This window comes from Myodes glareolus, chromosome 2 (genome assembly GCF_982192425.1).
Source record: "Myodes glareolus chromosome 2, mMyoGla1.1, whole genome shotgun sequence".
NCBI lineage: Eukaryota > Metazoa > Chordata > Mammalia > Rodentia > Cricetidae > Myodes > Myodes glareolus.
In genome coordinates, this window is record NC_142027.1 from 139,080,455 (window position 1) to 139,095,192 (window position 14,738).

A 14,738-nucleotide genomic window follows, 5' to 3' on the forward strand; every position below is an offset into this window, starting at 1 on the left:
CAGGCGGTTTTCAATGAAGATTCCCTCCCACCTCGTCTCTGAACTATATGAATGTCGTTCCTAATCAAAATCTAAGTTAAAAAAAAAAGAAAGAAACCAGAAAGTGACTAATAGTTGTAGCTCATTAATAGGATGTTGTGATTCATGAGTCAAAAGACTTCACATCACTAATTAATGGCAGACTCCTGTGAGGCAACCTAGAATTTTGCACATTGAAGATCATTGTTCCTTTTCTGCCAGGATAGAAACCAGTAGTTTCTGTGTCGCCTGGTGGGGGAGTAGAGCTGCCACAACTCCATAGCACTTAGCATAAGGAAACCAGACAGCACCAATTACCCATTCGGCTATAATTACAGCTAATATCACAGCTCCATGACTGCCGCTACAGTCCTCCCAAGTTCGCCTTTCTACTGATCTTGATTCTCCCACACAGAATGAATTCATTCCGAAAACAGCCAGGCTGCTGGTCAGATCATGATTCTGGATGCTTACAGAGCTGCTGGCTAAGCAGTTGCTCAGAAACAGGACCTCCCTAAAGACCTGTCAGAGGTCGCAAAACTCACCATCCTCTGAAGCCAGGAGTAGAAACTTCTCAGAAGTGAAAATCTGCTTCTTTTCATCTACGATCAGCTGCCAAAAGTTGCTCAGTTTGGCCTCTGCAAGAAAGCAAAGGTCACCCCATGACACAGCGCACCATGCCCCCCACAGCGTGGCTCTCTAAGCTGAAGCTGCTGGGCAGGCTCTGTGAAAGACACTCCATGAAGACCGTTTCCAAGCTCACTGTTCTAGTCTGAAACCAAGCATCAGTCCTTCTGGCCTCACTTGTGGTCTGCACAACTGTAGGGTTCTCTGCTGCCTGCAGCTTCTCCTCTGCAGTTCCCACTACCCAGGAACCTGGAACACCTGAGGTTCACACGATGCAGCTCTCCCTGCCTTTCCCTAATTGTGGCCATTTCTTCATGAGAGTCACATCCTTTAGCTTCTCAGAGATCAAATGCTTCCTCCTTCATGAAACCTTTCCCAACACTCATTCCTCAAACGAAGACTCAACCTTCTTCAGTGACTCACATCTCTGTCCTCCCACTCCAAAGCATGCACCCTGAGATGTGCTGAAGTGAGGCTGTGTTCATGTGCATCTCCGCCCAGGGAGCCAAAGGTCTTGGTGTATACAGTGGGTGCAAGGTCAGGTGAGCGCACTGGCAGAAAGGGAGGACCTAGAACTAGATGCCGTGCACCCACTCCAAGGCCCATATGCTGAAGATATGGTTCCCAGCTTATGGCGCCACTGGCAGATGGTAAAACCTTCAGGAGACGGGGCCTGGGGGACATAGGTCAGTCACCAATGTACACTCTGGAAAGAGATGCTGAGACTCGTGTCTTTGTTTTGCTTCCCTGCCACCAAGAGGTAAGTAGCTCAGTCACACACTCCCTGCCTGACACAGATCCAAAGACAGTGGGCAGCTGCCCGCCATGTGACTGGGCCCTCTGAGACCATGGACCACAACAAATCTTTCACCCTGAGCTGAATTTCTCAAGTAGTCTGTCACAGTGACAAAGATGACTAACAAAAAGGACTCCAGTCAAGGCAGAAAAGGACGGGGAGGCTCTGACTTGAATCGTTCCCATGCATGGTTGGTGGATGACACAGCACGTTACCAAGCATGTTTCTCTCTGCTCTTGACTGTAGACATGATATGACCAGCTCTTTGACGTTCCTGCCTTAACTGTCCCACAATGGCACCGTATAACCTGGAGTTGTAGCAGAAATGAACCTGTCTCCCCAAGATGCTTTCTGTCAGGGTGCTTTACTGCAGCAACAGGAATGAACTAGAGCATCCTATGAATATGTAAGCAATTCAAACACGAAGTCTAGAAAGATGACTTAGTGGTTAAGAGTACCAGCTACTCTTGCAGAGGACCCAGGTTCCTAACACCTACATGGCAGCTCACAACTGTCTACAACTCCAGTTACAAGGAATCTGACACCCTCCTCCAACTTCTGTGGTACTGAGCACCTATGCTGCCCATACATGCAGGCAAAACACTCATACACATAAAATAAACAAGTACAACAATTAAAAAAAAAGTCCTAATACTCAACCACACAGTACAAGCATCACAGACAAGCCCAGCCCAAAGCACTGAAGTAACAGAGGCAAGAACAGCGAGTCGAGGACAGATGCAGCCTTGGCTGCACTTCTATTGTGACCCTGAGCTCATCCCTGCAGATAACAGGCAGCCCTGGAGCTGACAAGCTGACAGGCTGCTAAGCATCCAACACTCGACCAAGGACTGTCACCTGCACCGTGGGCGCGTGCAGACCCTTACCAGCCTGTGAGTCAGCCACAGAAAGCTTGGAGAGCAGCAACGCTGCAGCGACCCCTTCAGTGACTGTGGGAACCTGGGTGTTCTGGGAGGCCGCCTTCTCCACTGTCTGCATGAGCAAGGGCAGAAAGTCCAAGGCCTGCAGGAGTGTGTCACCTGTGAAGACAGAAGCATCTCAGAGACGACCTGGTCCACAGAAGTGAGGCAATTATTTGAGAAGACATTATCCACCCAAGCGTGGACTGGCTAAAATCCTTCGGTTAATTTTCTGAGTATCTCAAAGAACCAGAGAAAGAATCTGGGATTTAAACTCTATAGTCATAAAAATTAAAAGTGAAGGAATCTTATTAATCTGATCATCAGCTGCTCTTCCACAGGATAAGGAAACAGGGAGGCAAAGTAAACTGTCCAGAGTTGTCAACAGCTGGTTGACAAAGAACCACTACTAACTACAAGCCTAGCCATTCCAATCTGGTGTTCTTCTCACAACAAGACAACCTCTAGCCAATCTGCTAACCTATGATATAAACACACTAAAAATAAATGAATAAGCTAGGCATGGTGGTGCAAGCCTTCATTCCCAGCAGGTAGATTTCTGTGAGTTCCAGGACAGCCAGAGCTATGTAGAGAAGAAACCCTATCTCTAAGTAAATTACATTCAAAAAAAAAAAGTTACAACTACACCTAAACACACCCATTTTGCTTTTTATAACTACTCATGTATCCCAGGTTGGCCTCAAATTCAGTAGGTAGCCAAAGACGCCCTGGAGCTCCTGCCTCCCCCTCCCAGGTTCTGGGATAGCAGGCCTAAACCACAATACCCAGCGGTGCCGTCACTAAGGCCTGGTTCCTGTCAGCTCAAGACAAGCACTTCTGACAGATTCTGTTCCTACTCCTAACATGTGTGGGCACAAAGCCCATTTCCTCAGTCTCAAGAAGGCTTTGGAATCTTCTTGACGTTTTCCACAAATTTAATTCATAAATTAGTAATTTAAATTTATAATTTAGTAGTTCATAAATTTAAAATCAACACATCATTTAAAAGAAATGCAAGCCTATATCAGAGAGAGGAATCACTATCAAGAGGATTTTAGTAAAGAAATCAAATTCCTCTGGCTATTTGGGTTGGAGAAGACGGGATGCCAGTATCAGTAGCTGTGTTTAGCACTGAAGAGATGAAAGTGGCAATTTTTTAAAGAGTTCAAAATCAAGTTTACATAGCACTGACCTTTTAAATATGATCTCAGTACAACAACAGGTCCTTTCTGAATAAAATTCAATAAGGGAGCCTAGTATGGTGGCACATGCCTTAAAGCCCAGCACTTGGGAGGCAGAGGCAGGTGGATCTGTGAGTTTGAGGCCGGCCTGGTCTACAAAGCGAGTTCCAGGAATGCCAAGGCCACACAGAGAAATCCTATGTCAAAAACCAAAATTCAAAACAAAAACCAACCAACAAAAATCCAACAAGGGAAGGAGTCACTAAAGTGAAGACAGGGACAAGGACTCAGAAGAAAATGAGGTCTAGTCAGGGAACCAGAAGAGAAGCCCGGAACAGGGAGCATGCCCTGGGCTCAGTCACCCCTTCACTGGAGGCCTGGCCATCTTACCTCGGAAAGAGGCCAGCATGCACTGCAGGTAGGCATGCCTCACTGCGGAGGTGGAGGTTTTAAGGCTGAAAACTCTCTTGAACCAATCAGTAAGCTTCTTGGGCACTTCTGTAGTGAGCCGGTTGCACCAGAGCGCCAGGACAGAGATGGCGTGTACCAGGGTACCTTCATGCACTAGGGTAAGTGGCACAAGTTCAGTCGGCCTGACGTCTCATAACCATACCAAATCACTGCAAGCCGTGGGAGAAGGCAAGCCGGGGTCCCAGGGGAGGAAGCAGTGATATTTCAGACATCCCCAGCCCTGCTAACTCAAGGAGGTGTGCCTTTAGAAAGGCTTTCGGAAGACTGCCTGGAAAACCATGGTCAACAATGGGTCTAAACTGCATGCTCCCCATGCCACAAGGAATTACCTTCCTGCTGGAGGAATGGGATGAACAGCTCAGCCACACACCCATTCAGGACTTGACTAGAAGGCCCAGATACCACGTGATGACTGAGGCTTCCAATCCCTGAAAAGCAGATTCTCTGGTTGTTCCCTCCCCTGCACAAGCCACAGCAGACAAGCCTTCCTGCCACTGCCATCAGGGTACACCAGGTCACAGACCTCTTCTGGGTACCCAGCAGCCACACTTTCCCCTAGCCATTACAGACACTCCAATTTTCTTCCAGTCTCTCCGTTTACAGAAACCAGGCCCCCTGCCGCACAGGCCAACAGCAGAGTACTGGTAGGCAAGCTGACACAGCCAACACTGTTGGGCACCAGGGTTCAAAGGACTCGCCTTATCTGACCCGGGAGGATCCCTACCTGAAAGGACACTCATCTTCTGGGCTACGACAGTTAGCTTTCCTTCTGAGCCTGTGAGAAAGGAACAAAAGTGATCGTTCATGTTGGCCCCACAGCATGACACACATGCAGACTCCCGAAGCAGCCTTTCTGGTGTGAAGTTGGGTTTAAATAGCACTTTATAGCCTTATGTTTTCTGAATAAAAGTACTACATTCTTTGCTGGGCAGTGGTGGCGCACGCCTCTAATCCCAGCACTCAGGAGGCAGAGATAGGTAGATCTCTGTGAGTGGAGCTGCTCTCTGGTCTACAGAGCAAGTTCCAGGACAGCCAGGGCTACATAGAGAAACCCTGTCTCGAGAAACCAAACAAACAAAAGTACTACATTTTTACAGAAAATACAAAAAGAAAAATGTGCTACACCAGCATGTTCCCACTACTCAAAGACACCATTAACATCTTCATATCTTTCCTTTTCTCCTCCCATGCACACAAAACATTCTTAAAACCACTGGCATCACTGTCTTTACGCCATGGGTGTGTTTCCGCCACATGTGGAAGTGTGCCTCATCAAAAACTTCCCCCGGAGTAGACTCAGAATCAAATTCCTACCACATCCTGGTTCCAAGGCTAGGGGAACACCTGCTGTGTGTCACCGGCTGTGCCGACAAGGCTGCTCACCTCCAAGGATTGCAAACAGGTGTTTGGTCAAGGCCTCAGTGGCGGAGGAGTCACTGCACTGGCGGGCCAGGTTGCGCAGTGCCAGCACAGCTTCATCCATCAGGCGGGGGCTGTTGGACTTCAGCTGATCTGGACACACAGAGTCACAGCTCAGGGGTTGCAGCAGCTAAACATGAAGACGTCAGTCCTAGCTCTTTACCCCAGCCCTTTACCTCATCACCAGCAATCTCAGAAAAGAAACTCCTCCCCCATTGGCGGTTAAAACCTTATTCCTTTTCTCATCTTAACATTTATTTAGTTATGTCTAGGGGAAAGCGGTAGCATGGCACACACGCACGGGTCAGAAAACAGTTTGTAGGAGTAGGTTCTCTCCTTCCATTCGATGTTCCCAGGACCGCACTTGACTTGGCACACATGGCAGAAACCACCTTTAACTCAAGGAGCTGTCTTGTTGACGCTAAAGTTTACTTCTAACATAAACCGTGCCCACCCCCTCTGAGTAAAAAACTACCGAATACACCCAAAACTCACAGTGCAGCAAGTGGCTGCAGAGGGGTCGGTATACTCACTAGCCAAGCCTTTCACGATGTCCAGGGCATACTGGCTGAGATCAAGTGTCACTGATGCCAGGAGACTGGAGATGGCTAAGAGGACAGAAAGAAATGCTCATCAGTTTCAAGTGCCAGTGCCTACTTCTCCCCACTCCCCAGAAAACGCCATCTGGAGTCTCCTGTTTAGCACAGTAACATGACTGCCCTTTGCCCCTGCAAGGTCACAAGATTATCAACCCGTAAGCTAAAGCTCAGCTCTTCAAACCAAACCGTCCCAACTGTCTAGAGAAAAGAGTCTTAATCTCAAATATCTCCAGAAGATTCTCCAGCCTCCATAATTACAGTTAGTGTTCTAAGAGGATACTTTTCTATAGTTTTCTTTTGTCATTTTTTTTTTTTTTTTGAGACAGGGTTTCAAACCTGTCCTAGACCTAGCTCTTGTGGACCAGGCTGGCCTCGAACTCACAGAGATCCGCCTGCCTCTGCCTCCCGAGTGTTAGGATTAAAGGTGTGCGTCACCATCACCTAGCTTTCCACAGTTTTTTTTTTAACAAGACAGCATCTGATGGAGCTCAGCAATAAAGGGCACTAGTTGCTTTTCCAGGATCAACATCAGCCAGCTCACAACTGCCTATAACTCTAGTTTCTAGGGGATCTGATGCCCTCTTCCAGATTCTGTCGGCACACGCACTCAGTCAGACACACAGGTGTGCATACTCATGCACATAAACATGCACACATGCACACACGAGCATGCATACACACACTCATGAAAATAATTTTTTTGTTGTTGTTTTTCAAGACAGGGTTTCTCTGTGTAACAGTTCTGACTGTCCTGGAACTAGCTCTTGTAGACCAGGCTGGCCTTGAATTCACAGAGATCCGCCTCCCTCTGTCTCCCAATTGCTGGGATTAAAGGCATGTGGCACCACTGCCCAGCTATGAAAACAAATTTTAAAAGAAAGCCCATGTATCTCAGCATATTCTGAAGTGAGTTCCTGTCTTGCCCACGGCCCTCACCAGGTAGCAGTGAACATATCTCATACTTAGAACACACAGTGCCCCTGCTGCGAAGCCAACAGCCACAGAGCTGCTCAGGCGCGCATCCCCTCCCACCCACCTGTTCGGCAAGAACCTACTTTCAATAACATTCTCCGGGCTCCTCAGCAAGGATTTTTGTATGGTGGGCAGAATCAGATCCTTAAAGTCCGAGTGGGACATGAACCGGAGCAAAGGGGCACAGTTGTCCTACAAAATAAAGAGTTAAACACCCAGGCCTCATGGGAAAGACTGAGAGGAAAGAGCAGGGTGGCATCCAGAATTTAAACCAGGATTTGATACTGTCTGGGTGGTAGCTGTGCAATCCACTCACTCACCAACAAATACTTCGGAGGCTTCACTTTGCTCATCAGAATGTTCTTCACGTAGAAATCTAGCAGGGTACTCTACAGGACACAAGGTCCCAAAACTTCAGTATTAAGCAACAGTCCCACTTCCCATGGCTTCCCACACTCCCATGCTCGCCACTGAAGTGGGGAGCAGTCATTTTCATGGCTCCTGGCACAAAGTTCAAAGACCTTGGCAGGGCTTTGACACCCCTGCCTGCTCAGACTGGTGACATCTGAAAGCTCTCTTACCCACCCCATAGACGAACCCCACTTGTCTTCTCGATGCTCTTCCTACCTGCTCTCTGCCCCACCTGTTTACTGATAACTTCTCTTTATTCCCTAACTCCCTGACCACAGTACCAGTCAGATACCCATCTTGCATTTTCCTTTGTCACACTTATCAGATACAACTAATAGGGGACAATCTATCTTATGTCAGCATCTTCTCTGATTCAGTTCCACAAAGATCAGTCTTCTGCTCACTGCTGCACCCCAATTCCTGGCACAATGCTTGGTGTGTGGCAGCTACCCACAGAGGTGAACAGTAAAGTCTCTCACCCCAGTGACTACACCAGGATTCACATGGGCTACTGCTACACCGCACAAGGACAAAGCAAGTTTCCATGGCTGTCCTCCAGACCCCTGATGCAGCAAACCCACTGTCAGTCGCTAGACACTTGCCTTATGCTGGCTGACCACGTCCATCTCTTTGTGATTCGTGCAGAACTGCACCAGCAGCCCCAGCATGCCAGCATAGTTTTGGTTGGGTTCTAAGCTAAGGATAGCTGAAAAGTACTGCTCCACCAGTTCAGGGTTCTAAAGAGGAAGTAGAAGACTGGTGAGTCAGACGGCAGAGGTACAAAGGCACGGCCTCCTACCTCCCACCAGCTCCATTCACCTCCTTCCACAGTTTAGTGAGTTTCTTCATCGCACCATCCACAGCATGCTTGTGGGAGCCACCCAGCACCTCCAGCAGCAGCAGACATTGCACCTCCACCTGCCAGCACAAGGAAACGCCAAATCATGATACGACTCAGAGGTGTCCTGTGACCTCATAGACTGCCACAGACATCCACCAGGTCTTCAAGACTCCAGCTCCATCTCCACCCCACCCACTCCAACCCAACCCTCTTCTCTCTACCAACTCCTTGTCCTAAGTCTGCCCCCTTTCTTTTTCATGTGTAAAGAGCTGTTTGCCTGCGTGTATGTTTGTACACCGTATATATACACATATATACATACATACATACACACACATACATAAACAGACACACAAACATACACATATCCTTGGAGATCAGAAAAGGCTATCAGATTACCTGAAACTGGGGTTACAAACAGTTGTGGAACACCATGTGGGTGCTGGGAATCAGACCTGAGATCTTAATTTCTGAGCTATCTCTCCAGCCCCCTAAACCCTGTCTTTCAGCTAACACTGTTCATTCATGTATTTATTTAATAAATATTTGTTAAACACTTACTATGAGCCACAGTCTACACAAGGAGAACAAGGTGCATTCTGGCATCATATAGTTCAGGGAGAAAAAAATAATATTGAACAAATAAAGACACAAATGGGGATGTAGCTCAGAACATAGCATGCACGAAGCTCAAAGTTCACCCCAATAACAAAAAATTTTAAAAAGATACAATAAACATACATCAGTAAGACAGCTGTCATTCAGGAACAGAACTAGAAATCCTAGTTAATATACTTATCTGCCTAGACTTGTCCTTCAGTAAGGACCAAATCCTACAGTCAAGCATGGTGGACACCTTTGATCCCAGTACTCAGAAGGCAGACGCAGCCAGATCTTAGTGAGTTCCAGGTCAGCCTGTTCTACACATCGAGTTTGAGGTCAGTCAAGGCTACACAGTGAGACATTGGCTCAAAAATGACAAAAGAATACATTTTTTTTTTTGAGAGACGGTTTCTTAACCTTGGCTATCCTAGAACTAGCTCTATAGGCCAAGGTGGCCTCAAACTCAAGAGAGATCTGCCCGCCTCTTCCTCCTCAGTACTGAGATTAAAGGCATGCATCACCACCACCCAGCAGAAAAAACAAAATCTTAAGAAAATAAAAAAGACCACAGATACTCAATGAACAGTAACTGAACAGCAGACATTGTGCTAAGCTCTGTAGGAAGTAAGTTCAGCATGGTGGTGAACACCTTTAATCCCAACCCTCAGGAGGAAGAGTTCCAGACCAGCCAAGGCCCTGGTTAAATCTGCAGCACTGGGACCAAAAATTGTCAGATACACAGAAAACATTTCTATAGTCATAAGCACCAGCAACACAGGCACCACGGTGGCTAGGGACAGATACATCCTTCTATGCTACCATACCCTTCCCTGGTATGCTAACAGCACACCCTTCTACACATGTTGCAGAGTTGCATCATTAAACAAGCTTACCCGTACCGCATTCAGAACCGTATCAGGGTTCCCTCTCTGAGTTGCTCCAGTCCTTGCTCAAGAGTCCCCTTCTCCTCACAGAAGCCTTGCTCCCACCACCCTCAGCCGCACTCCCTCCCCTCCAGCCTGTTTTTCCTTAGCACTGCACCAGACTCCATCTTCTCCAACAGTGTATAAGCTCCACAAAAGCATAAGGTTTCTCAGTCTAATTCACACAGCAGCCCCAGCTTTTAGCACAGTGCCAGCCAGTGAATGGCTGAATTAATTACGTATATAACAGACAACAGAATTAGGGAAGGAAAAGCCCAGATTCTAGTCCCTGCAACAAGTCACATGCTGCTGACACATTCTGTCCTGGAATGAACACTTTGCAGCTGGCCCCTCCTGCTCACTAAGCTAACGGCCAGCACAGGGAGCAGCTGTCAAGAACTCAACGGAGATAAGCCGGAGACCTTGCTGCTAGTAACCACCTTAGTGGAAAGCCATTTGTTAACAACGAAACCCACACTCTGGCAGGTTCCAGAGTCATCTGTATCTATATGCACTACACTCTGTGTATATGGCCACTGCAAATCTCTCTAGAATGCCTCTCTAAGGAAGGTGGTAAGTAGCTCTGTCAAATCTCATGGCCAAAAATTAGATCCACAACAGCACCCTCAAGACTCCAGAACCATCAACCATTCTAGACATCGAAGAAAACCCCCCACTCGGCTTACCTAAATATCCAAGAGAACCCCCAACCCGGCCTACCTAGACATCCAAGATAACCCCCCACCCGGCCTACCTAGACACCCAAGAGAACCCCCCATCCGGCCTACCTAAACACCCAAGACAACCCCCACCCAGCCTATGTAGACATCCAAGACTACCCCCCACACCCAGCCAACAGGCCATTTCTGAGTAGCAGACAGGTGGGAAGAAGAAATAGAGACTGTGCAAGGAGCAGACATAGAAAAAGGGGAGAGATTAGATGACCAAGCCAATAGCCAGAATTTCATTCTATTACTCTAAAATCCAAACACAGGTGAGAGAGTGCTAGCCAGGAAATAACATCATCTACATCATCTATATTCATCTGGGGTCCCTGCCTTCTAGTCATCTCCCCAGTCTGGCCTCTCATGAAGGCAGGGCCCACATGTCTTACTCATCATTGCATTCGATGCCTAGAATCACATCTAACCCGGAGAAGCTTGGGAACATTAGTGAACAGACGAATGTGATTCCTCACGTTTCCTCCAAAGACAAGGGAACCTACCAGTTTGTTCCAGATGTCTCCCTGCCGCTTAGCTTTCAGGGGAAAGACAATGCGCACTAGAAGGCAGGTCCAGGTCAGAGCCAGCAAGGCGGCCGAGCCACTACTCTTGCTGGAAAGGAGAAGGGAGAGAGACAAATGCACATCCTGAGGCACAGCACTGTATGTGAACCCTCCCTTGACTTAATGGTACAGAGACGTGTTCCCTAACATCATCAGTGACAACTCAGGACAAGAGTCTAGGCGTCACTGGCCAAAATCTCATCACTTGACATTTGCAACAATAAAGACAAGGAGATGGTTCAGAGGTTAAGAGCACTGTTTGTCCTTCCAAAGGACCTGGTAATCCTCCCAGCATCCACAGGCAGCTCACAACGGTCTGCTGCAGGGGACCTGATGCCCTCCTCTGGTGTCTCTTGGTACCAGGCATGTACTTGGTACATAGAGATACATGTAGGCAAAACACTCATACACAGAATTTTTAATTAATTAATTAAAGCAAACTGGCTCTCCTCATCCAGTGCCTTGGGCCCACTGACTCCCAGTCCTGCTCCTCAGGAAAAGCCATTTTCTCTACTAGCCTGCTTCCCCCTTGTTAGAGGCAGGCTCTAAGTGCCACTCAAAGTGCCAAGGTAAGAGCCAGGTGTGCTCACACCTGCTCATGTGTACCAGCCTACCTGAGTAGGCCTCCACACAGACTTAACCTCTTACCTGGGAACACCTGCTTTGGAGCCAACACCTGAAGACTGGAGAGAGCTGAGGAGGTTCTTGGCTGTGGCCTCCGGCTGGGCCTCCGCCAGCTGCTGGATGGCGGCCTGCAGAGCTCTGCGAGAGGCTGCGTCTCTAGGGTGGGAAGGGAGGAAAAGGGAAACGGGTGATCTCAGCTCAGGACCACAGGACTGCTAAGACAAACACTGGTCTTTCTGGGGAAACACTGATGGTACCCTATTCCAGTGGATCCTAGGTGACGGGAATCAACTAGATAAATCCACCTTGCCCCAGAGGTCTAAAGTACTGGTAAGAGCAGAGGATGACAAGAAGGGCAGGATCTATAGCCATGGTATATGCCCCATGACCTCAGACTAAGTTAAATGCCTTCACAGGCACAACTAATGAGTGGCTACCTATGCTGAGATAGCACAGAGGTAAGTACAGTAACGACCACCCATGAGGTATATAATGGCATCATCTCTTCTGCAGATGAGGAAACTAAAGCATAGAGAGGTTAGAGCGTGGCCCTAAGAAGCCTGGCTCTCACAACTGGGCTCTCCCCACTGTCCTATCCCACACTCGACCCCGTGTCTCTGCTTGGGACTCACCTGTATCGATGCAGAGTCAAGCAGAATAATTTGCAGAGCCCTTTTACTGCTCCCTCTGGCAGATCTGAAAGCAAAGTTTACACAGAGACTCAATACGCACAGTGATAAGCATCTGTTTACGTCGTTCCTTCCGTCAGACAGGATCTTGGCACCAACACCCCAGTAAGCCCCAAATCTCTGAGCTAAAACCCCAAGGAAACAAAAGCAGTATCAAACACATAGTACAGAAAAGTTCCGAGTAGCACAGACACTGATAAACAATGACAGTGAAGAGCAAGCATGAGAATTTGCTCACTATCTTCCCTGCCTCCACAGAGCGGACAGCCAATAGGGTTACAGCTGTTCTACTTCCTGGCTTGAACACTGGCTTTACCCTGTGCTATTTAGTTTATGATCACCTGCAGGTATCTGCTCATGCACAGACTAAGAAATAATTAAAAATTAGCAGAAAGGCCAGGTGTGGTAACACATGCCTTTAAACCCAGCAGTAGCAACAGGAGGATCTCTGTGAGTTCAAGGCCAGCCTGACCTACATTGCAGGTTCCAGGTCTGCCAGAGCTACACAGTAAGACTGTCTCAAAAATGGAAAGATAGATAAAGAGACAGATAGAAAGCATAAGCCAGTAGTATCCGCCCACCCCGCCCCGCCAGTCACTCAGGAGACTGTGGTAGGAGGTTTGCTTGATCCCAGAAGTTTGAGGTCAGCTTGGGCAACACAAAAACCCAGTCTCAATAACAAAACAAAACACACATGGCTACACAAAGTAATAATTAAAAGAAAAAATTTAAAGTCCAAGATTAAAATACCATAAAATAGGCGTGGTGGCACATGCCTTTAATCCCAGCACTCAGGGAGGCACAGGCAGGTGGATTTCTGTGAGTTAGAGGCCAGCCTGGTCTACAGCCAAGAGAGCAAAGAGTTCCGCCCCCCGCCCCCCCAAAAAAGAAAAAAGATTAAAGTACCACAAGTAGCCAGAAAGGGAAAAGCACCTGTAACTATGTGGTGATCATCTACGCTTCCTGAGATTAGTCAACTGTAGGGGGCGCAGAGGGAACCAGGTGCGGAAAGGGATTAACAACAAAGACAGAGGCCGCGAAGAAAAACAGTGGGCTGAGAGCACCTGGCGTTTAGTGTTGCTCTGTGCACTTCATCTACATTAATGTATGGCATCCCCACAAGCTAGGCTCTGCTGTTTAAACCCACCTTACCAGGAAGGAAGTGAACAACAGAAATCCAAGGAAGCCAGCCAGAGGGGTAGCTGGGCTGAACAAGAGTGCTCACGCATGCTGGACAGTCAACTCGGACAAGCACTACCAGCCAGACCAGGGCATGCAGCCAGCAGACAGAAGCTTGACTCAGGGAAATCTGGCCTAAGCTGTGAGATGATCAAGCCCAGGAAGAGCTTTTTCGGTGTTTCCCATTTCAGGTGATGTTTCCCAGCCCCTGTAGCACTCTCCGCACTCAGAAAGACAGTAACCAGAGGCAGGAACAGGCTGACAGAGCAGGAATAACGACCGGAAAAATAAACTGCAAGTGTGCCACTGCCACCAACTGTGCTGGACATCTGCAAGGGCTCTCATTTACCCGCACACCGACCTATGAGAGACATCACTAGCTACATGTTCGACTTGGGCTCAGAGGACTAGAGAACGAGGGATGACAGCTCCATACAGGAGGCTGCACCTCACTCCAAATTACAGAACTTCAGGGCGCCAGATTCAGAGTGGAAGCCGGACGGTGGTGGTGCATGCCTTTAATCCCAGCACTCGGGAGGCAGAAGCAGGTGGATCCCTGTGAGTTTGAGGCCAGCCTGGACTACAAGAGCTAGCTCCAGGACAGGCTCCAAAGCTACAGAGAAACCCTGTCTTTTTTTAAAAAAAAAAGGGGGGGGGGGACTGGAGAGATGGCTCAGAGGTTGAGAGCATTGCCTGCTCTTCCAAAGGTCTTGAGTTCAATTCCCAGTAACCACATGGTGGCTCACAACCATCTGTAATGAGGTCTCGTGCCCTCTTCTGGCCTGCAGATATATACACAGACAGAATATTGTATACATAATAAATAAATAAATATTTTTTAAAAAAAAGATTCAAAGTGGTTCACAAACTCAAGACATAGAGGTCAAGCCTACTCCCCAGACTAGGGAGCAGGATGTAGTACTTGGCAGTTATTCTACAGGGAAATTCAACCATTATGGTTCTATACACATAGACATTTGGTGTCATCACATGACAACCTTAACTACCTAGAGCCTTGATGAGAAGGTACCATGTACCATGAATGAACTCCAAGAAAGCATAAATTACAGACTACAGCACTAACAACAGGAGGGCAGCTCAGAGGCTCACACACAGCAACTGACGGCACTCACAGCTTTAACAAGCTTGGCTGGAAGCAGCAAGAAGAGTGAGAGGAAAA

The 14,738-nt window shown here is 47.9% G+C and overlaps 1 protein-coding gene across 1 annotated transcript in view; it reads right to left on the bottom strand.

The window, feature by feature from the left end:
- Gcn1 (GCN1 activator of EIF2AK4) overlaps nucleotides 1-14,738 on the bottom strand; it is a 63,044-nt gene that overhangs the window by 40,130 nt on the left and 8,176 nt on the right. The window contains exons 3-16 of the mRNA XM_085681527.2: nucleotides 12,323-12,386; nucleotides 11,715-11,846; nucleotides 11,007-11,115; nucleotides 8,234-8,332; nucleotides 8,017-8,151; nucleotides 7,324-7,392; nucleotides 7,087-7,195; nucleotides 5,966-6,040; nucleotides 5,397-5,525; nucleotides 4,738-4,788; nucleotides 4,343-4,441; nucleotides 3,933-4,106; nucleotides 2,329-2,481; nucleotides 564-656 (exon numbers count right to left, since the gene is read on the bottom strand). Of these exons, the coding sequence (XP_085537653.2) occupies nucleotides 564-656; nucleotides 2,329-2,481; nucleotides 3,933-4,106; nucleotides 4,343-4,441; nucleotides 4,738-4,788; nucleotides 5,397-5,525; nucleotides 5,966-6,040; nucleotides 7,087-7,195; nucleotides 7,324-7,392; nucleotides 8,017-8,151; nucleotides 8,234-8,332; nucleotides 11,007-11,115; nucleotides 11,715-11,846; nucleotides 12,323-12,386 (1,491 nt within the window). The remainder of the gene's footprint in view (nucleotides 1-563; nucleotides 657-2,328; nucleotides 2,482-3,932; nucleotides 4,107-4,342; nucleotides 4,442-4,737; nucleotides 4,789-5,396; nucleotides 5,526-5,965; nucleotides 6,041-7,086; nucleotides 7,196-7,323; nucleotides 7,393-8,016; nucleotides 8,152-8,233; nucleotides 8,333-11,006; nucleotides 11,116-11,714; nucleotides 11,847-12,322; nucleotides 12,387-14,738) is intronic.